The following is a 27291-nucleotide window of genomic DNA, read 5'->3' on the forward strand; positions in this document are numbered from 1 at the left end:
ACCTATGAACGAGCTGCTTGGACTTACTTAGTGACTCAAAGGGTAAGGCTTCCCTTCGAGTGTGGCTTCTCAGAATGCATTTTAGATCTCGTCATCTCCCCAGAGAACCGTTTGGTCTAGCCTTTGTACATCTATACAAAACAGAATAAACACAGGAGTGTTTGATTTACAAAGAAATGGAGACCATTCATTTAATCTAATTTTTACCATCTGTATTGTCTTGATAATCTTGTGACCAAAACAGAAAAATATGTTTCTAGTATAATTAATGCAAGTGTGTGTGTGTGTGTGTGTGTGTGTGTGTGTGTGTGTGTGTGTGCATGTGTGTGTGTGTGTGTGTGTGTGTGTGTGTGTGTGTGTGTGTGCCTGTGTGGGTGTGTGTGCGTGTGTGTGTGTGTGTCTGTGGGTGGGTGGGTGTGTGCATTTCAGCTGCATGTCTGCCATTATTCAGCCTCCCTCTTCAACCCTCTGGCAACTTGTCTTAGCAGTTAAACAAAAGACCAATTCTGTCTGGTTCTGCTTAATGTTTTCCTTCAGCCAATGGGCTGGGCTGAAAGAATGACATCATGGGCTAGGGAACAGCACGGAGCCAGTGAAGCATCCAGCCTGCCAAACGAGCCAGGGTTTGGGGTCAGGAACCGGTCTGACAACAGAATGGCAATCCTGCGTGCAGGCTGTCACTAGGACTTTTCATACCAGGATGAACCCCACCGAACGCTGGATCTAAAGGCTACAAACAGACGGAAAGAATGCCAGAATATATTTCAGGTAAACTCCGGCATCTATTAACCCTTTGTAAGTTTGATATGGGTAGGCTACCTGACTGAGCACAGATCGATCTGGTGTTTTTCTCTGAAAAAATAATGCAAGAGGAAATGGATTTGCGGCTGAAAATTCCCCTAAAGGAAAAAGGAACATGCATATATTTATCAAAAGACTGATAGTGGCTTCAATTTCCATTTTACAAAATTTCCTTTCATTTTTTTATTTATTTATTTATTTGTTTACATAAAGGATCTTTGTTTATGTGGGAGTGTTGAATAGGTGCATGTGTCAAGGCTGTGCTTTATGTGTGTGTGTGTGTGTGTGTGTGTCTGGCATTATAAGAGCAGCTGCAGTGCCTTCAGTTTAACAAAAAGCTTTATTTTTCAAGTGTGAGAGGTTAAAACGGGGTTTGTTTAGAGGAGGGGGTTTGCCCCGTTTTATATTAGGTGCATTGGTGGACATTTGTAATGGCCCGAGATGTTACTCATTGTATTGTGTACCGTGTCAATAGAGCTTTGTGAGTATGCGTTACATCTCATTTTACCTCCATCACAGATGTGCTGGTGTTTCTGTTAGAAACACAAGCTATACTGTTGACAGTGATGCTACATGGTTTGCATGTCTGCTGCGAGGGGAAGAAAAAAAATTCAATATGTAATCACTTCCCTGGGTTTCGTGGGGGAAGGGTGGCTTCGCCTACTAAATAAGCTTCTCTGTCTCTGTGTGATCAGCATTGAGTGCCTGATTTACTGGGGAGTCAGTCAATAACGTCCACCGATTTCTCAGTGAATCAATGAAGGCTTGTTTTCCTCCAGTGGACGGCATCCCACACAACAGGCATGCGTAGACCGAGGGCGCAGCCCAGAATGCCTTTGGATACTCCTCCTCTTCCTGTCCGTACTGTTACCCCTGTGCGAGCATCGCAGACGGGGAGATGTTGGGAAGTCACGTTGCCTTGGTGATAGGAGGTCGGGGGCGCACGCGCCATTGGCTGAGGCTGCTTTGTCATCATCCATCTGTATCGCACTGCGAGACCCCACATCCATCCGCTTCCTGCGCCCTTCTGCCTCTCTCCTCCCACAGGCCCCATTTCTTCTCAGACCACCAAAATGGATGGGAGTCATTTTAGCATCTAATATGGGTGCTGACACTGCCTGTGTCTTGAGTCATGTATTTCCTGGTCTGTATGTTATGTGTCCTAGCTTTTCATTGCATGCTAGCTTGCAAAGAGCTCATGTATAACTGAAGGCATTTAGAAATGGTGAGGATTTCAGAAATAGTGGCGGGGAAGGCTAAAATATGGAATTAGTGTACAAATAATAAAGGTGTACTGCTGTTTCCAGCATTCTACTTTCCTGCATGCCACAGCATGCCACTTTGTCACTATTACTGTAAAAAAAAAACCTGCTTTGAGTCACAAGTGTCTGCTACTCTCCTACTCATCATTGCTTAGTTTTCTGCATATTCATATACAAACAAAAGTAGGAAAACAGCTTAATTTTGTAATTCTAAATCGAATATAATAGTGTTCTTCATTTATAGGGTTTTTCTTGACGTATTTACAGTACTTTAATTTTAAATGTATACATTTTTTTTAATTGCATTGAAGCAAGTTATTTACTTCATTTAAAATGCTAAGTGACGCATTGAGGGTGGGAGCCCTCTTTTTCAATGGTGCGCGCACACACAAACACACACACCTACAGACCCTCCTTAGCATAAAGCAGATGCTTATGAAGACAAGTGTGGCTTGATAGAATAAAATATAAAAATATATTTAAAAATTGCATTTAAGTTGGTTAGTTAAATCTTGGGTAATGTTTTAGATGGCTCATGCTTCCCCCCCAAAGTAGGCAAGCTGGAGTCCTGAACATAAGGCAGGTGGTAAAATGCTGTGAGGGGACAAGATCTAGTTAGCATCAGTATATGGAGCCATCTGGCCCAGCATTACAAAATTCTCCAGAGGAGAAAATTGGAGGTATAGGCAAAGATTCACATCTCATTTGAGCACATTTTCCACAACAACAGGGGTGCTATTAATAGCAGAGGTGGTATTAATAGCACCAACAACCATATGCAAATGTTAGCCCATACATATGGCCACAAGTCCTTCTTACACATCGTATCAGCTGGAAAAAATCATAATTTGCTGATATCAGCACAGACAGCACAAATCAATTGTGTATTAGCTACTTACTGTCTGCTGCCATTCTCACTGTTCCCATTCAGCTCTGAATTGTCAACATGTCTGTTGTGTTGTGACAAATAAAGATAATATAAGCTTATCTATACTTATCTATCAACAAGAGCTCACATGTAAATTAGATTCAAAGGCATACTATGCAGGATCTTTTTCCTTGCTTCACTCCTGTGTTTACAAAACATTTCCTCCTCTGTTCTCAACCGGCCTAACCACCCCCAAGATGACGAAGCTAGATATTTTTAATATTTTGCTCTGGCTACTATGCCTTTAGAATAACAAACACAGGCAGACAAGCTAGGACTGGGCAGACGTGCATGCAGGCACAGACTGTCAGTGCATCAGAGTAATGACTGAGCATGGCTGTTTTATAATATTTTCAAGGTGAAAATATTGCTTAGTATGCCTTTAAGAAGTGGGTCCATGTTTACGTCAGAAGGGATATTGTCATGGCAGAAAAAAGTCAAGTTGGGGCACATACATGGTTTTGCTCCTTCCTTTATGTACTGTAGGTGGTCCTAGGACTTGGCCCAGTAGGCAGCCAATCACTCATTTTATATCACATGATGTATCTATCAATCATGTGCATGTACAATAACAGCTAATTTCATGTATAACACTGCAAGATCATTATTAGATTTTTAATTGTTTTTAAGCATCCGTCAATAAACAAAATGCCCATTGCCATTTAGGGGACTATTATTTACTACACGGCAAGTGTCAAGACTGGGATTCAAACCTGCAATCCTCAGTTCCAATGTCAGTACATGCATATGAGGTGCACATGCATGTACAGCATCAGTACAGGTGATGAGGTGCCGTGACCCTCTATACAAACACACAGGTAGCTAATGCGTTGTATTTTACTGGCATAAACAGGTGGGACACCATGTCTTCAGTCTTATAGTATTGGGCTGTGCCAAAGCTTTATAAATATATAAGGACATTTCACAAGTGTTCTGTCAAAATAAAAGCCAATACTTGGTATAAGCTATGGCACCGATTTTCAGAATCCAATAACTGTGCTGTTAGTTGAATGTGTCCCTGAATGTCATTTTGACATTCGTATGGTTGACATTCATGTGATACATTCATGAGTAAATGTATGAGCTTGCTTTATATAGCCTACTATTTTTTCTCATTCTGATGATTGGAGGAACTGAAACATATATGGGTAAATGCTGCAGATGCAGCCATTTAATGGATGGTATTATAGTCACAAAAGATGGCCTGAAATGTTTAGCAGAGTAATGTAGGCCAATGATGATGTGGTTTATGAAAGATGAGGTTCTGTGGGCTGTGTGTGTGTGTGGGGGGGGGGGGGGGGGCACACGTGCGTGTGACCATTTCACTGATGACTGAATCTAGTGACTTTTGCTTGTAAATAGTAGACTTGTCTACCGTATACCCTAAGGCCCACTCCACAAGACCTACTTTCTGCAACAATGAAATATGCACAGCGATATCAATACAACCTACAATAATAACATAATAATATGATGTTATATAATGTCATAATCTAAACCTAAATGTAAACATTTATTCAATGTCATCATAATGGCTTAATCTATAATATAAATACCAAATGTGGAAGTCATATTAGACAGAGTATGAAGAATGGTGGCATGGGGAATTTATATAGGCATATTATGCTAACACTAGATATATATCATAGGTTTAAATGTTTGCATTACTGTTTTGAGTTCTGAATGGTAATACTAATTCAATGTCACTGGCTACTGTTGAGTATTATAAAAAAAATTAATTGATAAATTAGTCTCTCTTTTTGGTAAGGCATTGCCGTGGAAGAATAGTGGAGGATACTGTACAGTTTTATGCCCACAATTACGGGCATAGAAACTGAGCCTTGCTGGATATCCATATTTTCCAGGTGATAGAAGTAAACTCCCAGAAAATAGAAATATTCCACTTGGGTTTGATCCCTTTCCTGAATATTTACTTACTGTGGGGTGCTTTCATATTACAGTCTTATTTCATTTTACTGTGATTTATGGTAGGGGTGAAAAAACTGAATATCTCTCTGATATAAAATGTCTGAATTCATTTACACACCAGGTGATATGGCTATGAATTCCTTTTACTCTAGCAGTTTCCTCCATCTTTAAAAGAACTACATGATTTCTGCAGGGCATCCTGTCCTTAAAGTACAGAGCTTTCATTTTCTCTTCCAAAAATCTTCAAATCCCTGTGAGTAGCTGTCAGTTTCCTTTTATACTGTCCTTCATCTCCTGGAAAACCTAAAAGCCTAAATGTGTTTATATAATTATTTTTTGCATTTTTTAGTATTTTTCTTCTCTGCTCTCTTCACTACCAATTTCTCTCATGTAGTTCTCCGTGAATATATGAATATGAGTTTTCCCGTCTTTTCCCTGTTCCAGGACAACTAATGCAGCCCTAATTGCTAAGAGCAATGGCCCCATGGCCCATCCAACAGGGTTGCCCTAATTTAACTGCCACCCTGTAATAGATAACAAAGCCCTTCTCAGCCCAGAGTCTTCACTACCTTGGCTAAGTATTCCAGGATGTCTTACTGTATAACGTGTGGGATACCATGAATGAAAGCCAGTCCCCAGTGTGGGTTATACAGGATATGTGAAAGCAACCTTAAGTTCCTTTTAGTTTTTAGTCAAGTGGGGGACTAGACCCAAAGCAGGCTTCTTTCTGCCAACCTTTAATGCTGTGTAATGGCTCCTGTCCAGTCATCAAAACTTAGTACACAGCCTTTACCCTGCTTCTGATCTTCTATGTATATTGAGGGGCAGTGCTATTTTGGGCTGCAAGACACACACTTAAAGAGGTGTGAGGTCTTTTTGTGACGAAAGAATCCTGCTCGCAAATGTGAAGTGACAGGATATTCCAGCAGAATGGTCACGTGGGACATGGCCCCCAGGTCTCAGATGATCTCAAATATTTGTCAGGTAACCTTTAGCTAAGGGGGTTCGTTTTGGAAATGTGGAGATACTGCGTCACCGGCCAGGTAGACATGGTCCACTTTAAGACTGCCAGCTCAAGGCATTGTAATTATCTTATTCTTTTCATGGACGGGGAACTCCATGGGTAGCTGGGGTTTGTCTCTTAGGAGGAGGCTATGCCCGTCAGTGCTTGGAGAGTTAACAGCTATAGGTTGAAACATAAAGTTATTATTCCCTCCGACATTTCTCAGGCGGTTCAGGTTACAGAGACTGAAGTTTAAAAATCCCTGTAGCTTTTAACCTTGTCATCTCACATTAACCATATACAACACTCAGATAACAGCATTCGATATGTACAAGTAAATCAGAATTCGGTTGGGTCCTACCAAAAGGTGGGGGGAATTTTGCAGTCTTTAATGATAGGAGATTGGAATTGCCTCAGCAAAATCAGGTTTTTCTTGTAAACGGCTGTTTGCTTCTTGGAAGGTGGAACAGTTTCACTTTGTCACGCCCAGTTGTGCACAGGTTCCTATTGTGAAGAATGGGAGTGCTTTTAAAGTACAGAGTGAGTACCTGCTTTCATCCTGGAGGGACCTGTCTCCTGCCAATGGCTCTTGTTCAGTGCAATCACCACATTTGCTGTGATACGCAGCGCTGCATGCTAGAGGCATATTACTTGTGTCTGCAGTTTCCTTGCCCATGGTCTGATAGCAGTGATTTATGGCAGACCATTTGTAATGAGGCTTAACCCCTGCCTTGCCTACAGTATTCATGCTGCTTGGTAGATAACACTATCACTTTCACCCGTAGGGGCAGGAAGAGCCTGCATAAGGGAACATGTGAAATGATGCAATCAAGGTTAACCAGTGAAGGACCTAATGTTTCACTCAGACACACACACACACACTGACACACTCGTGCGCACGCACACGCAAACACACACATACACATGCACATACACACACACAAACAGAACGTGGCAAGCCTAAAGCCCCTTTATGCTTTCTGAGTCACATGCTGCAGTAGGCTTCGGGCAGTGCTCTTAAAAATGTAACATTGGGTTGTGACTACTGAGCCTCTTTGTAGGAGGCACTATTGCTAGCTCTATCAGCTCAGTTGCCTTGACTTTAACACATCAATAAATAGCATTGAAGTCCTGTAAAGTATTGCTTTACTTTACTGTTGGTTTCTTAAAAAGAGAACATATCTGCAAGTAATGCGCACATAGGACAGTGCCCCATGAACATGGGCACGTATCTAAAAAGTACCAAGAGAATAAACCATACATATATGTTTTTAAAATGTAATTTTCCAGAACCTGCCCTTGAAGTCTCTATGGCTCTACACACATTAATTTTTTTCATGTAACAGGTAAATCAATACCTTTCGACAACTTATTTATCAGTCTTCCTAGTGAAATAATTGAAGTGCTGCCATATCTTTCTGGTGAACCCTCAAAAAGGTGTTAGTAAATATCAAATGGAAAGCTCTGGTCTGCAATAAGTACTGCTGATAATGGATCAGATATGGGCTGGGAGGTGGCTAAACTAAGCTTTAATCAGGGTGGATATGAACACTTTCTCCCTGAAGCATTTGTATATGGGCTGGACTTGTATATTGTTTCAGGTGTACTTGGTATGTTTGAAAATGAGAACAACATTACTCTCCTCAGAAAGTTTCAATATAGGCACATACTTTAATTATAATTAATTAAAGATGTGGTCTCATAGAAGTGAGAAGATGTGTGCCATCTGAGGTTGTGGTGATGATCTCAAGAAAATCTAAGAAAAAAATTTAACAAGATGGATATTTTGCCTGTGTGCTGAACCCTGCACTATCAGTGAAACTTGTTTCCATGTGGTTTCCTGGGTCTACAATCAAGAAAATAATTAACTGAAAATGAAATGAATTTGTTTTTTGGCTACATTGTCTGTATCCAAATACAAAGAACATTGGTAGTGTAGAGAGGGATTTGCCTATGAGCGCTGACAGATTCTGAGCTGCAAACAAAGAGGGCTGGAAAATTAACCATTAAACTGGTTATTGGAGTCAAACAGTTTTAATTCATTTTGCATGATTAAGAAGAGTGTTGAATATCTGAATAATTCACTGGCCAGTGTCATCCCAAAGCTGTCTTTTTAATGTTGTTTTACATCGTTGCTCTTTCCTCTTGTCATTATTCTGGTTTGGAAATTCTAACACCTTTTTTTGTTTTTAACTGCGACTTTAGATGTGTACTACTACCATCTTGGAAAAATAGATTTTATTCTCAAGAGACTTCCTGGTGAAACAAATGATACATAAAAATAAATTCATCTTTCACCACTTTAGCCAAAAAAGAACTGAAGAAAACCACTCCATAATGCTGTAGTCTGCCTACAATCCCATTCTAGAAGACTTACACTGAGACAGTACGCTAAACATTAGAAATGGCATAAAATCTTTTTGTCATTCTGAATTTATTCATTACGTCATAGCTAATGGACTATTGGGGCATATGATAATTTTGTCCTGATAACTAGCTGGTTAGCATTAGCTCAATAAATGAATCTTTTTTTATTAATCTTCATCCAGTTTTAGCACCGTCTAGATATTGACTTGCCTCAGAACATTTATTGTTCGGTTGCTCCCAATTCCAGAAAAGAGGCCTTTTTCCAATGTGGAATTATACGTTGTACTGTAGACCTGAAATGAACTCATCTCACCAATAGCATTGCAGGGGAAACAAAGAAACATTCTGTCCAGGCAGGAAAGCTCAACATGGTGAGCAGTATCCAAGCTCTGTTCTATACCATTTCACACAGGGGAGCCAGTGGTAATTACATTACACAAGCTAACTATATTAAGGCCATTCCACCTCTCCCCTTGCTTCACAGTGCACAGCTGTCCTATGACGGCTTGATTCTTACTGTATAAATCACACACCTTTTTTTATTCGTCATGTTTGGGACCAGAATACTGTGTGTGACTTCTGTGAGGTCATCCAGGAGCTGTGTGAGATTTCTGTCAGGATATCAGCGGGCTTCTGTGATATATTGTAATAGGAAGAATAGATAGAAATTGCATATCCTTCTGAAGAGATTCACATCAGACTGGATTTTCAGGCTTTACTTTCATTGAGTATAACTATTGTAGTCATTCTATAGCCTGAGAGGGCATTCAATTCAGCATATCCAGGACATTGAAAGAGGTGACCCTCTCAGGTTAATGTGCACATTTAAATAATTTATTGGATATGATAAATAGTGTTTCGCTACTGAAGCCAGTGTAATGGGTCTGCACTGGGCGGATGGACCTTTTCATTCAGTACGGTGGCGAATCTGATCTTCGAATATTTTGTTTTGATGATCTCCATTCACCTCAGGGCATTGTGAGTGCTGCTGAAGATGTCTGATAGTGCGGGCACTGAAGAGAAACCTCCAGCCCCGCCCCTGAGAATGAACAGCAACAACAGAGACTCTTCATCAGCCAATCACAGCTCTAAACCCCTTCCAATGGCTCCAGAGGAGAAGAACAAGAAGGCTCGTCTGCGCTCGATATTTCCAGGAGGTGACAAGAGTGAGCACATGTCCGCCCCCCAAACCCTGCCCCCCACCCCAACCCCCTCTGTCTGACCTCACGTGATCACGCCCCCGCTTCAAAGTCAATCATGAAATATTAGTGTAAAAGAGATAAGAGATGTGTGGCTCAGCAGAACCAGTTAGATTAAGGAAATTACATCCATTAATCCCATTGAAAGTTCGAACAATGCTCAACAAAATAGTATCTTACCTCTTTAGCACTTCCATATTCATTCTTCTAATTTAAAGCACAGAAATGTCTGTTGTTTTATTAGTAAGGCTTTTCTTGTTTTTCTCTGTTGTTGGAATACAATTGTGTGCATAAACATTAAAGTATCACCTAATAAAAAGAAATTAAACCAAGAACCATCCTAGAATGTCTCCATTCATGTTATGGATAAATGTGGTAACATTTATAACACTACTATGCTAAACACAAGATAAAGTGAAATTAGCTGCGTAAATATTGTTTTGTTTTGCTCTGTAGCCAATAAGAAAAAAGAAAGGGAGCGTCCAGAGATTTCTCTGCCCTCTGACTTCGAACACACCATACACGTCGGCTTTGATGCAGTTACCGGAGAGTTTACGGTAAGGGAAGACCCGACTGCACTTGTTTTCGTTATTATTAGAAATATACTTTTGTGACTGCTTTTTTTTTCGTAATGTGCCTTTTTTTAAACATATTTGCACACCGTTTACAGATTACACTTTATGTCATTACGTGAAGAATATAATCACATATTTACTGCTTCAGAAATTTATATCAGGTAGAGTTTCGTATTTCCTTTATCACGCTGTTTCCCATGCTCAAATCACAAACAACTGGGGATTCCTGTCGCCAGATCAACTCTAAATAGAACCACATTACCAAGGCTACACGTTAAACAAAGCATACTTCATTCAACAGCTAGAAATCTCGTTGAGTTGTGAATTAGCAGAGTTGTGTGTGTCAAATTAGAGTTGAAGTGAAGACCTGCAGGATGATAGATTTCCCGGAGCACGATTGGGTAGCCCTGGTGTAGCTCATGAACAGCACATGTAGTGTGATTATATGTACATATGAAAATATCTTTTTTTTTATTTTTATTTTGATTAAAACTGCATCACGTGTAAAGACATATTTAGAATTGTTAAATATTCTTACAATATATACAGTTCCATCTAATCATTCTTCTCATTGTGATGCTGAGGTCAGTAACAGACAGAGAATATTATATTATGCAAAAATATTGCCCACGGCCATATGCTACACTGTAAAAGTTTTAATTTATGCTTTGTTACCTCTGTGGGAATATTTACTGTAGAAGAATAATACCATGAAAACAATGCAACCTGATTCTAATATGACAGACCAATGCTTATTTAAAGTGTGCAAGACTTATAGGAGACCCACCCATAATCACTATACACAGGTAACACTGAAGCACAGCATGATTTTGTCTCGCACCTGCACCAGTGCACTGGATGCAGGCTGAAAATGTGTGAGCTTGTCCCTCCTCTCCCTCAAAGGGCATCCCTGAGCAGTGGGCACGACTCCTCCAGACGTCCAACATCACCAAGCTGGAGCAGAAGAAGAACCCACAGGCCGTGCTGGACGTTCTCAAGTTCTACAACTCCAAAGAGACCGTCAACAACCAGAAATACATGAGCTTTACCTCTGGAGGTGAGGGCCAAAACGCGGTCATGTGATTTCTATGCAGCTCACTCACAGTGGATGTTTTGGGCAGTGACCCCAATAAGCAGAGCCCCAGAGCTATATTTGCACCGCTCTGCTAATTGTTTGGTGAGGGTGAAAAAAAGTTGGTCTGGGACACTTATTTTATTTGTACTTGTCCTGGCCTGCTAGCAGTACATATTTTCTGCTTATACCCTACAATTACATAATAAAAATAAATATTTTCTACTGTAGTTTTTATGTGACAGAACTATCTTACCAATCCGCTGTCTAAGTGAAATTATGTTTCTTATTTCAGATAAATCAGCACATGGTTATATAGCACCTAATCCTCTGGTAAGTACACATTTGAAACTATTCTTTCCATTTGCCTACATAGAAATGTATAAACAGCCCACAAGGCCATTGGTGGTAATTAACGCTGCACCATTGAGTTAATCAATCAAACTCATCAGATTTTGCTTTTGGCAGTACCAGATTTAGCCATGTGGTATCGTCATATGAAAACGAATTAACATCAAATCAAAATGTCCGTTGTGTACTTTGAGAATGCTCTTTGCTTGTTGCAGGCCAGTTACAGGACAGTTGTATTGAAACTGAGGCAGGTGTGCCCAAGTGGTCAGAAGCGGTTAGCCGCGCTCAGGGAATAGTGTTGCTGTTTAAAACCTAAAACACATAAAACGAAGGAGTAGTCAGTTTCGGTATTCTGTGGTTCTTTTATACTTTGCACAGCTGGCGCCTGTGAATTGTGAATGCCAGGTGTTTTCCAGTGACAGTTATGGTGTTCTGGCACCTTCATCTGCTTTTCATCTTAAAGGCTTACTTCCCATTAACGGCCATGAACACAGCCAATATGTGACTGCGACAGGCATTTCCTTTAGCCTTTTCTGTGCCTCTAAATATAGCCCTACCTTCAAACAAGACAAGACACATTTTGCTGAAAACAAGTCTAACCCATCAAATACATACAGCCAATCAGACATCATCCCTAATTATTTTCCTATAGTTGTCTAGTTGCCTGCATTGTAGTTACATGTAAGCAAAGGTTTTTGCATGTATACATACATAGACTATATTGGTATTTCAGGTACGCCATCCACCAAGTTGCACGTACCTGCAGTGCATATTGTAGCTTTATATCAGATTTTTCACTATAGTACACATCTTATTTTAATGTATGTACTGTGACCATTGAATGAACTGTCAAAAGTGAACTTGAGGTGAACCTTAGATTAGATTCCCCCTTTAACTGTAAAACCTTTAACCCTAAAGCTGCCTTGTAATCACAGTGTGCATCATAATATGTGAAGGACTGCTTTGTTCCTAGTTGGTCTGTCATTGTTTGGTGAAGCTTGTAGTAGGGAAATCATTTTCATACTGCACTCTGTGTGAGGCTTACTCCTGTATATATTATCCACAGAACATTGGCTGTATTATAGAGCTGCCAATGCCACAAAAATAGAGGAAGTAGAGTACATTTGTTGCATTCTGACTAAATATATAACAGAGGGTATGGTAACCTAATCTCTGATATAAGAAATTATGATTCTGTCAGAGAGACAACTAGAACAAGTGTGCAAGTTGTTTCTGTATGTTGTTTGGACCCCATTAATTGCTGCTTGCAGCTGTATTTTTTATTATTATTACTTTGAACAACTAGAGTTGAAAGCCTAATGTTCATTCTAACTCTATGGCTGTGACTCACCAGCATCATTCTCCTGTCGTCATGACATAAACAGGGTGAGACGAGCAAAGACACCCGCTTTGCCGTTTTCCTTAGCACTGATTTGATTTGCATTGTCTGTCTGTGAGGTATGGTATTGGGTACACAGGAGGATGGGTTTCCCCCTTGTGCCTGGTTCCTTCTGAGGTTTCTTCCCATCTGCCACAGAGGAAGTTTTACTGTTCTACTTAGGCTTGCTCCTGTGGGGGTTTAGGCCAGAGTTGTCTGTGAAGCGTATTATGACAATTGCTGTAAAATACGCTATATAAATAAAATTTGATTGATTGAACATAGACTGATGCATGTCTCTTGCATATTTTCCAAACGTATCGCTTTATTAAGATGGTGAGGCTCCAGGGTTGTCCAGGATGTGGACAGAAACTAGCGTGAATCCGCAATAGCTGCGACCATGTGTGCATGCATCCACGCACACACCCTCACACAACCACGTGACCTCTTCTTGGGCCCATGACCAACCTTTCCACAAAATCGTGTGCAAATCTGTGAATCCATTTGGGAGTTATGCACCTTTTTGTGATAGGCCACGCCCATCGCCACGCCCCCTCTTGGTCAATCGGCCTGAAAGTTACTCAGCTGTACCTTCAGTCATGGCCAAACTCCTTGCCAAATTTCAGCCTCCTGGGGCGAAATAGCTATAGAGCTGCGGTCGCAGCTAATAACAATAAGGGCTCCCATGAAAGACTTGTGCCGCAAGTCAGAAACAGGATGAATGAGAGGGCTGACATATTTTAAAAGAAGAAGTAAATCTGAGAAAGCTTTATATATGACATGAGAGAAAGACTATCATGGGCACATTCACCCTGACCTTCTGGTTGGTGCAGGAACAAAAACTAAAATAAAAAAAATTAAAAAGAAATAAAATTCTGTCGATATTTGACTTGTCGATGGTATTTTTTTATCCAATAAGATCATCTATGATCATGTTTTCTTTGTGTTTTTCTTGTTTCTGGGATAGTTTGTAAGAAAGAAAATTAGCCAAAGACGTTTTGTCAAATTCATAACTTTAATACTACTATACACTAAAGGAAAGATAGCATGTTAGTATGTATAGTGGAGTGCAAGTCAACTCTGATATGTCAGTCTCAGTGGTTTTCATTTTATTTATTTTATCCCTTTTATTTTTCTGCAATACAAAATAAACTCAACTGAGATGGTGATGAATCTTTGGTGTTGTACTGAAATATAAATTTGCACTGACAACCATTGTTGTCCTCAACTCACTGTTTTTGACTGATTGTAGTGGAAGTGTAATTCAATGTATTACAAGCTGTATATGTATGAAATTTCCAACAGGGGTTAGTAAGGCCAGGATACAAATTAAAACAATGTTCCCAAGACCACTTGAGAGATGTGGTCTCATGCTGTTTTGAACAGTACATTTGTAAATTTGACGAACTGAAGTGTTTGCAGTATGAAAGCCAAATCATTTATGAGAGCTAAGGGCACCTATTGAAGGACCCAAAACTGCAGCCGTTATGTCTGAAGGAGTGATTTGTTGGATTTTGCTTCAGCCACATCCTGCTCTTCAGAATATAAAGAACAGTGCCTTCCCGCCATGACTGTGAGGACTGTGTTGACCGCAGCACAAGTGTGCGCACCCTCACGATCTCTGTTTAGCAGGCTTTCGGTAAATGTATGGTAATTATGCAAATGAAGGCAGCTGCAAACTGTCTATCCAAGTATCCGCAATGCTTATTGCCAAATATGTTTTGTAGTGAGTGAACAAAGTATAAAATCTCCATGAGCAATGCTAACATGGTTCACTAATATATTTGATCTGTTTACTATATTAAATGACACAGCTTTTTTGTTTGCCTCAACTCATACACACACACACACACACACACACACACACGTTTGTAACAAAAAACGAGTGACATTAAATATTTTCAGGTAGCCTCGTGTCTATTTAGTAAATATACCCATGGCGCCTTAGTCTGAGAGGCGGTGACTCTGTGTGTTTTAAGTAACCACAACTAACTTAAGTAACCACCCAGCTGAATTACACTAGACTCGTCTCCACTCATCTCAATTTGTGAAAAGTGCCAAACAGAACATTTTCCAGCTCAAGTTGAACTTATTTGAACTCATCCAAAAATAGCATCGACATCCTCATGTCTTTTATGTCTCGATTATCCGTTTCATTTTCAGTTCTTGTGTATCACAGTGACGAAACCGCAAAATATGAAAGGGGGCCGTCACAAATGTTCGAAGCTAAAATGCCTCGCGCATTCTCGCACATGCCTGCTTTAAATGTGCACTGGGTCCTTCCAGTCATGCAGAAGATAGCCGTACACAGCAAGAGAATGTTAATGGGCTGCTACCATACGCTAGCGCTTGAGTGCAACTGTACTCTGACAAAGGGATACATTAGTGCAGGGAAAGGCCCCGAAGTCCATTTGCTTTTGTGTGTTGTATGGGTTTGTGTTCAGTATTCAATCCTGCCATTCTCGACCTTTACATTCAGAAACGCCTCCTGTCTGGGCCTGCTCTCACCATTAGATCCTGCAGCGCATTATTTGACAAGGTAATATTTCACCTGCTTCATATATATATATATATATATATACCTCTCTTTTAGAAATTATATAAGGATCCCAAGATTAGCGAAGAAATGAATATTTTACAACTATGTATGCCCTCCAAAAAAATATATACTTTTCTGATAGTAAAATTGCATCCACAATTGCATTTTCAAAATTTCAGTGTTAAAACTGTGAGATCACATTACCACATTGCAGCCACAGTCTCATAAATCAAAGTTTTAGTACAACCTTTAAATTCACTAACAATAATCTGATGAAAAATATTGTTGGGACCTCAAACCATAGCCATTTATTTAGAGTGGGAATTTATATTTATATGATAGTTTAAATCACTGTCAGGTCCCAGCATAATGCAGTGCTGTTCCAAGTAAAATGTATGCTGGATGCTCTGTTGGTAAATGGCTAGACTAGTCTGCATGGCCTGTTCTCATCATTAAACACCATTATGTCCTTATGTTCTTAAATACCTACGATAAAGAATGATTTTATGCCAATTCAAAATACAAAATACTCATAGAATGCACAATCTGTTAACAACACATAATTATTATTTGGTGCCTTTATTTCGAAAATAATTTTGAAAATGGATGCTCCCCCCCACAGCACCCATGGCTATGCCTACATTATTTTGTTTAAAACAGGCATTGTTTTATTCCCTCATATTTATGTTAATAAAATGTGCCTGTAAGTCATGAATGCATTTTCTCATTTTATTGCTCGTTCCATTCATTTGATTGCACATTGCCCCAGTGAATGTGAATGCTCCACTTATAAAAATAAAATTGTCGAAGGCAGATGCTAATCTCATGAGTGGGTTGCGCTGCATTAGGGACATACCTATTCTTATCAACTGCACAGTCACTGCCAGATGCAGTCATCTTGATTTTCTTCTAAAACAAAGCAGCTCATGCAGTATTAACAATAAAAAAAGACATGTTAAAAAGTTAGAAATATAAAGAAATAAAGAATTATAGCTATTATTAGAATCTGAACATTGAGTCGCCCTCTTAAAAATCTTTCATAGGTTTTCAGAAAATATCAAACTGATTATGCAGCTATCCTTATATTGCATTGAATAACGCTGTCTTTTGAATTGTAGTTATACTGAATTTGTTGCCTAGAGTATCATCTTGGGCTTAAAAAATTTTACAAAATCAGCTATAAGACCATAGAATGCAAAACACAAGGACACCTCTGGTGACTGAATATTCTAATTGTTTTTCTGGTAAATAATGGAGAGTGCCTGTTATTCTCATGAAGTATCAGCTAGGACTCATTTCTTTGTTTATGTGCAACTGCAGATTAATAAGTTACATGTATGCAAGTTTAATAATGAGACTCACAATACACAATGTACTTATTGCTATTATGACACTCACTGCTAACTCACTGCTGTTGGTGGCTAATTTGTGTTCATTCCCTGTCATTGCCGCTTGCATTATGTTTAGACCTCCACACAAGGAAGATGCTAGAACCTTTTTTTTTCACCAAATGCATGAAATTTAAGAAATGTGGAAAGGCCTGGGACAGTAGCATGCCGCAGTATAATGGTGAATGATGACACTGCATAACTGAATAATCTTAAATCCGAAACTGGAAATCTTCTCTTGTATGAGGTAGAGTCACAAAATGTGTTTCTGAGTTTTTTTGTTATCATAAGCATAAAGGTTACTTTAAGGAGCAATGAAATATTGTTTTTTTATTATTCATTTTTTTGTTCTAACATTAAATAACTAAGTAAAATTTGATTTTGCGCTTGCTCTTTTATCATTGCATTCTTATTGAAGTATGTTCTGAAAATATTGTCTAGTTTTATACCGTAGGTGTGACTATTTAGGAGTCTCAAGTTTAGCTAATTGTTTCATCGCTATAATTTGCAAATGATTGCATTGTTAATGACACAAGGTGAAATCTCAATACATTTTTCTTTTTAAGTACCTGTGGTGATTTCAAATTTCCTTTATCACAGCAGAGCTTTCTCAGATAAATCAGCTCTGCTCTCTTTCTCTCTTTAAGATGAGTAAGTCTTTGGAGCTGCTACCTCGTTTTTGAATATGAACCTGTGTCATAAAGATTTCAACAAAAACGCCTTCGTTTGGGTTTTCTAAATAAAAATAGAAAAGGGCATATTATTAGGAATATGGAAATGACCATTTTGACCTCTTCATTTTGGTTTTCTTAAGCAGAACTTGCTCTGTTTTAGTATGTCCCTGTAATTCATAGTACAGTTGAAAGTGAAGATTTTGCTCAGCCTCCATTTTTCCAACCTGCTAGTTCTCATATGCTTTGGTATCATAGATTTACCTCCAGTGACTTGCCAGAGCAGAGGCGATGTTGTGTCTTGACCACAAGGACAAATCATAACTGGCTGGAGATTATTTGGAATTTCAAAAGCTTCTGTATGAGTCTTTTTCTTCATTGCCTTTGCACACATCACAACTGGGTGTTCAAGCAGTGAGGAAGGTTCTTCTGTCACCTTGTTGTTGCTGCTGATTGCTTGTAGAGGTGATAGTGTAGCGTAAATTTTTGACTTACTTTTAGTACACATACACAAGACCATACATACATACATAGGCCCCTATATACCTGTTGCAGATGTACATTATGTCATCCAAACAGGAACAGTACTGTTAATGTCGTCTTATTTCTTGACGGTTTCCTTCAAACTAAAGTCTCTGCTTTTACATTCGTGCTTAATTCCCTCCTGTTCCCCAACATGCTGCAGATCAGTTTGTGCATCAGATGGTGTTTTCAAAAAATAACTGTGATTTCTACCCTATAGGCTACAAAGACCACAACTGAGCCGCCACTAGCCCCCCCTGTGTCAGAGGAGGAAGAGGAGTTTGATGAAGAGGATGAAGAAGACGATGACGAGGAGGAGGAAGATGAAGAAGAAGATGATGATGACGAGCCTCCGCCTGTCATTGCTCCTCGACCGGAGCATACAAAATCTGTAAGGAGCAATTATGCTGGATTTTACCTTATACAAAATCAGTTTAACACACACACACAAACACACACACACACACATGCACACACACACACACACACGCGCACACACACACACACACACACCAACATACACATACACATGTGTATGAGTTGAGGCTTACAATAAACAGGTGACGTATAATATTTGCAGGTACGCTTGTGTCTGTTTAGTAAATATACCCAGGACACTTTATTTTGAGAGATGATGGTTCTGTGTGTTGTAAGTCACTACACCATGCATGCACACATGCACTCACTCATGCACACACACCAAAGCGCTCATGTACTCCTGCACACACACACACACACACACATGCAAGCACTCATATAAACTCTGTAAGAGCTCAAATAACCTCTGTAGGAGCTGATTTGGACAGCAGAGTCTGCTGTGGGTGTGTGATTAATGTCAGTCGTGTCTGACACCTGTAGATCTTCACCCGCTCTGTCCTTGAGCCAGCTCTACCCACTGCTCCTGTCAAAGAGGAGTCCAAATCCCCTGAATCGCTGGCCCCGGAGAACACCTCCAGCGCTCTGTATCGACACACGGACCGTCAGAGGAAGAAGTCCAAGATGACAGATGAGGAAATACTAGAGCGATTGAGTAAGTCTCACACCTTTATGCACCAGTCAGGTATTTCTGAGGCTTTCCCAATCAAAACCTTCGTAGCCTCTCAAATCTCACCTCTTATTTCCTCCAGTGTCAGCTACAAATGGAACTTCATTTTCCTCAAATGGCTATGAGTAGATTTCATCATTGAACAGCTCATTTCTGTGCTACAGCTGTTATACAGGGACATTTTCCTCTTAACATATTCCATACATAATTCCATATTGTATTTTGGCAAAGAAAAATGAATTGCACCAACAGTGCATATCCGAGCAATTCAAGTTTGGTCTGTGGATTGTAACCTGTTTGTTTCACTCATTTAAAACTTTATTTAAAATAACAGTAAGTAGATTATTAATCAGTGAAAAGTCTGGCCTATTTTTCACTATTATTTTTTTACTGGAGTAGAACATAATATGAATAAAAAGTTATCATTTTATGTGTTATACAATGTGGCATTATGGACGTACCAACAAAATGAATTCACTCAGCTATGGTACACAGAGACTCTGACTCTTCACTGGCATCAGCTGTGGTACTCAATGGCTCAGTATGTGTCCACAGGACTGGACAGAGGCAGTTGCTCCACATCATTGGCATTCAGGGGCATCCTAATCCTGCAATGCCCCTCTTTCCTCTTTTCCCAGGGAGCATTGTGAGTGTGGGAGACCCAAAAAAGAAGTACACGCGCTTCGAGAAAATAGGACAAGGGTAAGTGTGCATGCACTGAAACGCAGCTGTGGGCTGTTGGGACACAGTGGGTGGGAGCCCAACTAAGGCTGAAAAGAAAGGAGCCTTTGAAAATCTACGGGCCACACCTAGAGCAGAACAGGGACATCTGAGGTAAGATAGACCTGGGTCAAATACGCATTTGTTTCAAATACTTTTCTGTGCTCTATTGATCTTGTCTGGTATAGTTGTGCATGCCAATATGACCAAAAGGTGGAGTTTGCACTTTTTGAGAGTATTTCATTGGTTCCAATAAAGCGGAGAAAAGAATTTGAATCCTAAACAAATACGTATTTGACCCAGGCCTGCTGTAGGGAAGCGCTGTAGCAGAACTGTAAAGCAATACGGACTAGTGGCTCTGAAGATGGCCGGCACAGGCTGACAGGCTGTGCATTTGGCTGGGCTTGACTCTCCGCAGCTTGCTGGCAGTTAAATCTCCCAGCGTGGGTAATCTGCATATATAGGGAAAGGGGAGATGGGGAGAAGGAGGAATGCGGCACTCAAGGAGGAAAGGTCAATAGCGCCGCACGCTAATGCTGATTGGTAGCAGACCGAAGTGGAGGCGTGGACCTTCTCTTCCCCAGCCATGAATTATTAAACTTCATTAAGAGTGCCCCAGTTAAGCTGATTGGACAGGTGTGGGAGAGTGAGAGAGGGAGAGAGAGAGGGAGAGAGAGGGAGAGATAGATGGAGAGTGAGTGAGAGAACATCTAAATCGGTAATTGCTTGTATGATGAGGAAAAAGTAATGTGAAATGGAAGAACATTAAAAACATAGTCCAGCGTGGACTAGCTAACGTTAACATATAGTATTCTTTTTTAACGTCTAGTAATATCTGTGGGTTCTACAATTAGACTAACAGTGGATGTAGGATTTAGAATTGTTGTAGAAATTTACACTGAGAGACTGGTTAGGCAACAAGGCAGGACGCACGTGTGGTACACCACAACGGAAATTAATCGTCCCAAACCTTTTGTTGCTACAGAGCTTCTGGGACTGTGTACACGGCCATCGACGTTGCCACAGGACAGGAGGTAAGTGCCCACTTCTCTGTCACATGCACACAGGGGTTGATAAAGCGTCCTACAGTGACCCACAAATGGCTTCCAATTTAATCATCATATTTGTTTTCAGCTGCACTAACTGCTACAATGCACCCGGGATTCCCCCTCCACATCCCCATTTGTTCAACCGTTTAGTGAGGAACTTCCCCTCATTTATATCTATACTACAGTGTCAGTACGTTTGAAGATGACATGGAGCTGTTAGTTTTATTGCAGTTCTACACCTGCATGTATTAATTAAAGTTTGTTTGATTTTCATCACTAAAAATGAACTTAATCACTGACATCCATTGCAGGAAAATCATAGTGTGAGTCTGTGTATATGAAAGGCCCATATGGGGAGATGAGTGATCCCACTCCAATCATGCACAGTTCCCCATGCACTAAAGCAGGTCCACTGTCAGTATATTTGCAGTACACTTCCCCAGTGCCTTCACACAGTATGTGACATGAAGCTGTACAATGTTAGCGCAGGCCAACCCTCACCCACACAGATGATCTTCTGGCTGGAGACCTGATTTAAAGTGCTGTGCAGCCAGATTCAGTGGTGATAATTTCATGTCCTCCTTCCCTGTGTAATGGGACACAGCATGGAATAGTGCTTAAGTAATGAAAATCCTGATAACAGGGTCATGGATTCAAATACTACATAGTGAAGCTAGTTTTTTTAAGCAGGACTTTTCATTGAGATGCTGCTACTGTGAACATCCATGTGCTTAGCCGGTTTCCATGGTGAATGACAGAAATGGAACATGACTTATCAGGCTCTTATGTGACCACTTGCCTGCCTGTCTGGTCCTTCCACCGATGTTTAGGGAGTGTAGTGAGGACCTTCCCTCTCCAGCACTCTCCCTCTCTTCTCAATGGTTATTGATGACATTTTGGCAAAAGAGAATATGCCATGTTCTTGAATTATAAATGACGTAGAATTTTGCTACTTGGAAGACAAACCGTGTTTCGTAAATTATTTAGTGAAACAATGATTTATTAGTGTGGGAGCTCCAGGATATGCGCACTATGTGTTTGCATGGAAATGAACGCTTACTTTAAAAAGTTGAGTCACAACATATTTGGGAGATAGGTGTACTGAACTGTTGATAGGTGCCCCAGCCAGTAATGACTGTAAGTCTGTTTAAACATATAGTTGTAACTATATAGGTGTTGGGGGGGAGGGGGGTTAGGGGGTCTGTCTCTTTCTCTGTAGGCAAAGCCAGCGGTTTTTATGATTTTCTAAAGTTTTTCACAACATTTCCACCATTTTCGAACGTTTTACTGCTTCTTTAGTAATTTTATAATTATTTTATAAGGGCTTGTACTTAGGAAGCATTGTACATGCACACCCTTAAGCATCCATTCTCTCATTGTTACAGGTGGCTGTAAAACAGATGAACTTGCAGCAGCAGCCAAAGAAGGAGCTCATTATCAATGAGATCTTGGTGATGAGGGAAAACAAAAATTCCAACATCGTAAACTACCTGGACAGGTGGGTCATCACTGCATGCGTAGGGTTGTTTTACAAAGGTAAATTTATAAGGCACGAGCAAAAGTTACATGACACCATCATTTTCTGTAAGGTGTTACAATATATGTGTGCGTGATTAGGATAAACATTTTTCTAGCTAATACACATTTCACTTTGGCAAAATGTCATTTTTAAAGTCAATGCTTAAAAATAAGCTGACTGGGCTTTAGGGTTCTCTGAATAATTGGATGCCTAAAGTATGCCTGTCTCAGCTGTCCTGTCGTCTCGCAAAAGGATTGAGAAACAGTAGCTGCAGCTCCAAAATTAATTTACATTACCATACATTTTCCTCATATTTAATCAAAATATAAATTTTCCGAAGAAGATACATGCATTTCTTTGTACAAGGAATCAACCTGTGTAAAAGTTATTTTGCCTGTTTACTAACTGCAGCTACCTGGTGGGGGACGAGCTGTGGGTCGTGATGGAGTACCTCCCCGGGGGCTCCTTGACCGATGTCGTTACCGAGACCTGCATGGACGAGGGTCAGATCGCGGCTGTCTGCAGAGAGGTAAGGGTTATACCTTCCGGATGGTCCATCCAGATACCGGATCGGCTCGCCTCGTGCAAACGCCGCAGTCACAACAGGCTAGTGTAGCCAGATTAAATTAGCCTGTTTTTTAATGAGCTGCGCTTGGTTTCCTGTAGTGTCTTCAGGCGCTGGACTTCCTGCACTCCAACCAGGTGATCCACAGGGACATCAAAAGTGACAACATCCTGCTGGGAATGGACGGGTCTGTGAAACTCAGTGAGTGAAAAGAAGAGCTAAATGTTTGTACCTTTATTCCAGATGCAAAAAAAAATACAAGACTAAAATGAATTTTTTTTTAGGAAACAAAACCGGCTATAGCAACTGTTCAATGCATTCATTACCAGGACAACCTTGATAACTTCCTGATACATTTCCACAGACCCACACCTACATCTATCTAGTAGATGAGTTTTCTTGTGACGTCACACTGAACATGAACGTTTCAATTGTGTCTGCCCCCGAGCTGTGTGTGCACTCTCTATTGTAAATAGGAAACTCGTCTATAGGTGCAAAGTACCCCTTGAAACGGCGTATGACATTGTTTCCCTCCCCCCACAGCGGATTTTGGCTTCTGCGCCCAGATCACCCCAGAGCAGAACAAACGCAGCACCATGGTGGGCACGCCCTACTGGATGGCCCCTGAGGTGGTGACCCGCAAAGCCTATGGCTCCAAGGTTGACATCTGGTCCCTGGGCATCATGGCTATTGAGATGGTGGAAGGGGAGCCTCCATACCTCAACGAAAATCCTCTCAGGGTAAGGGACTACTGATGCCATTGCAGTTTCTGGGTATGCTGCCGTGGTCTCTGCTTTTCCTGAATTGTCCTACAACTGTCCTACAAAGGTCACATTTAAGCTTTAGTGTTCAATCTGAAAAAGGTTTTCTGACAGCCGTAATTGGTTGGTCCGACCATAAGAATTTAGTGTACTATTTTGTTTATTGTTGTGAAATGCCTGTGGTAATGTTTAATGCTGATTGCTATCTGTGACCTTGTATGGGCATGCCACTCCAGTCAAGCACATGTACATGTTTGGCAAAGTGAGTAAATCCAGCAAAAATGTTTCCGAAAAACGATGCATTCTAACTACATTTTAATGTCCCGTGAATCGTTTTTCAGCAGCGAAATCAAGGAGCTTGATTTTGGCTTGTGCCTGATGTTTAGTTATTTGATGTGGCAGCCAGCTGAAACTCAGCTTCCATGCGGACCTCTTAAGAGTTGGGCTGCTGCCCAGTAAATAAAAAGGGATGAATTTGGTTTCAAGTGGCTGTGCCCTCAAAACTCTCGGCACAGGGGTGACCTCTGTACTCCCCCCAGGCCCTGTATCTGATTGCTACCAACGGAACACCTGAGCTCCAGAACCCAGAGAAGCTGTCCGCCGTGTTCCGCGACTTCCTCAACCGTTGCCTAGAAATGGATGTTGACAGGAGAGGATCTGCGAAGGAACTCCTACAGGTACCTTCCTTCAGTCTGATTATTTAAACTGTGGTGACGTATTCACTAGAGTATAATGTGCACAGTGCCAGTCCTCAGAGGTTTACAGGTTAACGCAAAAATAATTAATTAAAAACCTGGCAAAATATCACACTGAATTCATAGGCTTGAAATAATCATAAGTGCTTTCTCTCATTTTTCAAGCACCCGTTCCTGAAGTTAGCCAAACCCCTCTCCAGCCTGACGCCCCTTATTGTAGCTGCTAAGGAAGCCATAAAGAATAGCAGTCGCTAAGGGAAGGGATGATGCCCAGCCAAAGAGACCTCCTGGAGAACATCGACCCCTCTGTTCATGAGACACGGGGGTCATGTGACTGATGGGACAGCACAAGGACAAATATACTGCCTTTCCAAGGAGCAATTAAAGGGCATCTGTGCTTTTGCTTTTCTCTGGACCACCAACTAATTTATGTCTCATTAAGCATTCTTTTAAATGTCTGATTGTGGCGTCTGTCAGAATCAGGTCCAGTGATGGACCCTAGCTTTGCAGAAGCCATCTCCGAGTATGGTTAAAAAAAGAAAACTTGTGCTTTTGCAGTTCTCTGGATTCAGAAAGGCATCAGAGAGAAGTGAGAAGAGCCTCTTTTTTAAACTGCAAACCTCAATTTCTACCCTCTTAAGACTGGACCTTGGTCCCTGAACTCCCCCTTGAGTTTTCGTTTGGACCATCAAATCTCATCCATGCTGAACATTTCAAAAAGAGATGCCAGAGATTAATGCTGACCAAGTGTACCATGCTGACTCCTCAATACAAGTGCATGACAAATTATCTGCCAATTTTATGTAATGAGCTGGCTGAAATTATGTGTGCCTGCTTCGGGAGAGTTTGAAGAGTTTGAATTGAGAGAAATGAAGGCAAATGTGTAAATACTGTGAAATGAAAACCTGTTGTGGGCTAGTCCAGCATTTAAAACGGAAGTGATTGGACTGCAGAATAAGCAAATATATACTGTTTTAAATTAAATTCCCAAGAACCTGCAAAATACCCTTTTGTCCACATATAGTGGATAGAATGGAGTGGAATTGGATGAAAACTAAGAACATGTCTTTTTCAATGAGAAAACAAAAAAAAAAGTATTTGGAAAGGAGATTCCATGTGCATTATGACAGGCCATTAGTACAAACTATTGGGATTCGTGAATGGATCAGGGACATAAGCCGTATGTGTGCTGCGTATTTATATCTCTCCACGAAATATGTATAAAATTTTGCAATGGGTGACATTTTTTAAACAACTTAAATTACAATTTTCTGTCTCAGTAGCTACGTCCTCAAAATTATGTTGGGAAAAACTTCAAGTGTTTACAAATCCATAGGCTATAACAAGTGATTGTGTATCGTTTTGTGATTGCTGCCCTATTTTGTTACCATCAGAAACTACTTAAATTCAGTTGTTTCATATTTCTTCATTTCCTTATGGGACCTTGAGCAAATACTTCAGTGAGAACAAACCATTACATTGGATACGGTCAAAAATTCTGAGTGGGAAGTATAACCATCGAAGTATCCACCATGGTTTGTTTCAAATTCTGCCAATTCCTCTTTTAAACAAATATGGCCTTGTAATCTTTCATAACTTTTGCTCCTTTAATTAGTTTGTAGTTTTGTCAAAAGGATGTGGAATGTGAAAGGTAAATATGTTTTAAGGTTTTACATAATTCTTTTAGAGTCTGTGAACTTCACACTGAGAGGGTGGGGGAGGGGGCAGTGGTGGTTGAGTTGAGAGCAGTTGTTTCCTATGGATTACTTTCTTAATAAACATAAACATGACGCACAACATTAGGATCTATATCCATTTGTGCAATTGTACTGTAATTCTCTGCTCCTGTAATTCTTCAACACCCGCTGCATGGGTGGCTGTGTGTATGGCTGGAGATGGCTGACAGCACTGCACCTAGGAGGATACCTCATCTTCTGGGGAGGCTACCTCAGCCAGCCCTGGATGCTACTGTTACTGCTGTGAAACATCACTATTTGGGCTCTGGATAGGGACACTGTGGCTGGGATCGTACCCCAATAAGTCTTCTCGGAACCCCTACTAAGATATGAGTCACAAAGGAAAGTGACTCATTCTATTGACACCCCCTGCTGGAAGATAAAATGGGTGACCTACTTTACTGGTTACTGGGGTATTAAAGGAAGGATGCTTGTTATTTTTCATTTGAACAAACAGTAAATATTTCCAATCAACTTAGACCTTCAAAACAGCTGGGCAACATATGACCCTTTCTAGATCAAGTAAGAGGAGGAGAAAGCCTTCCTCATGTAGGCTTTTACACAGGAAAGCAGTTCTGCACTGTGATACTGTGCAGCGTGTATCCACAGGTAAAGGGCACTTACCATAAGCTTGTAAAGGCGGTGTTGGCCCTGGTGTCTGTCTGGGAATTTTGTCTAAATGCCTGAGACTATGAGCACAAAATGCATCTTTAGCATCCTACATTCCCCTGTACATTCCTTTTTTTCTGGATCATGTGACCTGTACATGTGATGTGAAATTGCTTTTGAAATGTATATCCAGAAAAAAAAAGCAGAAATAAAGATTGTTTTAAATAATTAAAAAAATTTACAAATCAAAGCTGCTGAACCATCTCTTGTACCTTGGCAAACTTTGTTTTCCCTTTTAAAAAACAAAATAAAAAAGCAAAAGCAAAAATAATTTCATTTTAAAAAATGAAAGTTTTCAATATGCTATTTTTACTTGTGGTTGAAGCAATAGAATTTTTTGAATTATGAATTGTGCATGACTGTCTTGAGTGTAATACAAAATAAACAGTTTGAAAAGTGGACTGAAATAAAAAATGAAAAATTCTGAATCCTTATTTTGAATGCATTTATTTTGAAAGCCCATCTGCCTGGTACTCTTCCTTCGTGTCTTTGTATCTTTTTTCCTGGTTTTGTTTAGCTAGTCTGTAGATTAACTTAGTTAGTGTGA

The 27291-nt window shown here is 40.3% G+C and overlaps 1 protein-coding gene across 3 annotated transcripts; it reads left to right on the forward strand.

The window, feature by feature from the left end:
* Nucleotides 1–569: 569 nt before the first annotated feature.
* Nucleotides 570–27172, forward strand: LOC118223468 (serine/threonine-protein kinase PAK 3-like). Of its 3 annotated transcripts, none has more exons than XM_035410050.1 (16): nt 570–768; nt 9263–9456; nt 9946–10046; nt 10968–11121; nt 11432–11469; nt 15345–15404; nt 18206–18376; nt 18844–19015; nt 19669–19732; nt 20736–20784; nt 22185–22297; nt 22730–22847; nt 22985–23084; nt 23427–23623; nt 24184–24321; nt 24505–27172. In XM_035410050.1, the coding sequence occupies exons 2-16, from the start codon at nt 9285–9287 to the stop codon at nt 24592–24594; spliced, it is 1737 nt and encodes a 578-aa protein (XP_035265941.1). In that variant the 5' UTR covers nt 570–768; nt 9263–9284; the 3' UTR covers nt 24595–27172. The 3 variants fall into 3 exon arrangements, with proteins under 3 accessions (XP_035265941.1, XP_035265942.1, XP_035265943.1); XM_035410051.1 differs by having other exon boundaries at nt 9263–9447; XM_035410052.1 differs by lacking the exon at nt 15345–15404.
* The last annotated feature ends 119 nt before the right edge of the window (nt 27173–27291 follow it).

Source organism: Anguilla anguilla, chromosome 3 (genome assembly GCF_013347855.1).
Source record: "Anguilla anguilla isolate fAngAng1 chromosome 3, fAngAng1.pri, whole genome shotgun sequence".
In the NCBI taxonomy this organism is placed as follows: Eukaryota; Metazoa; Chordata; class Actinopteri; order Anguilliformes; family Anguillidae; genus Anguilla; species Anguilla anguilla.

What these genes read in the sequence shown, in the direction of transcription:
- LOC118223468 (XM_035410050.1), top strand. Translation starts at nt 9,285, where the DNA reads ATGTCTGATAGTGCGGGCACTGAAGAGAAACCTCCAGCCCCGCCCCTG. An exon ending in CAGTTACCGGAGAGTTTACG is followed by an intron (nt 10,047 to 10,967) that starts GTAAGGGAAGAC and finishes TCTCCCTCAAAG; the next exon opens with GGCATCCCTGAGCAGTGGGC. An exon ending in TTCGAGAAAATAGGACAAGG is followed by an intron (nt 19,733 to 20,735) that starts GTAAGTGTGCAT and finishes TTGTTGCTACAG; the next exon opens with AGCTTCTGGGACTGTGTACA.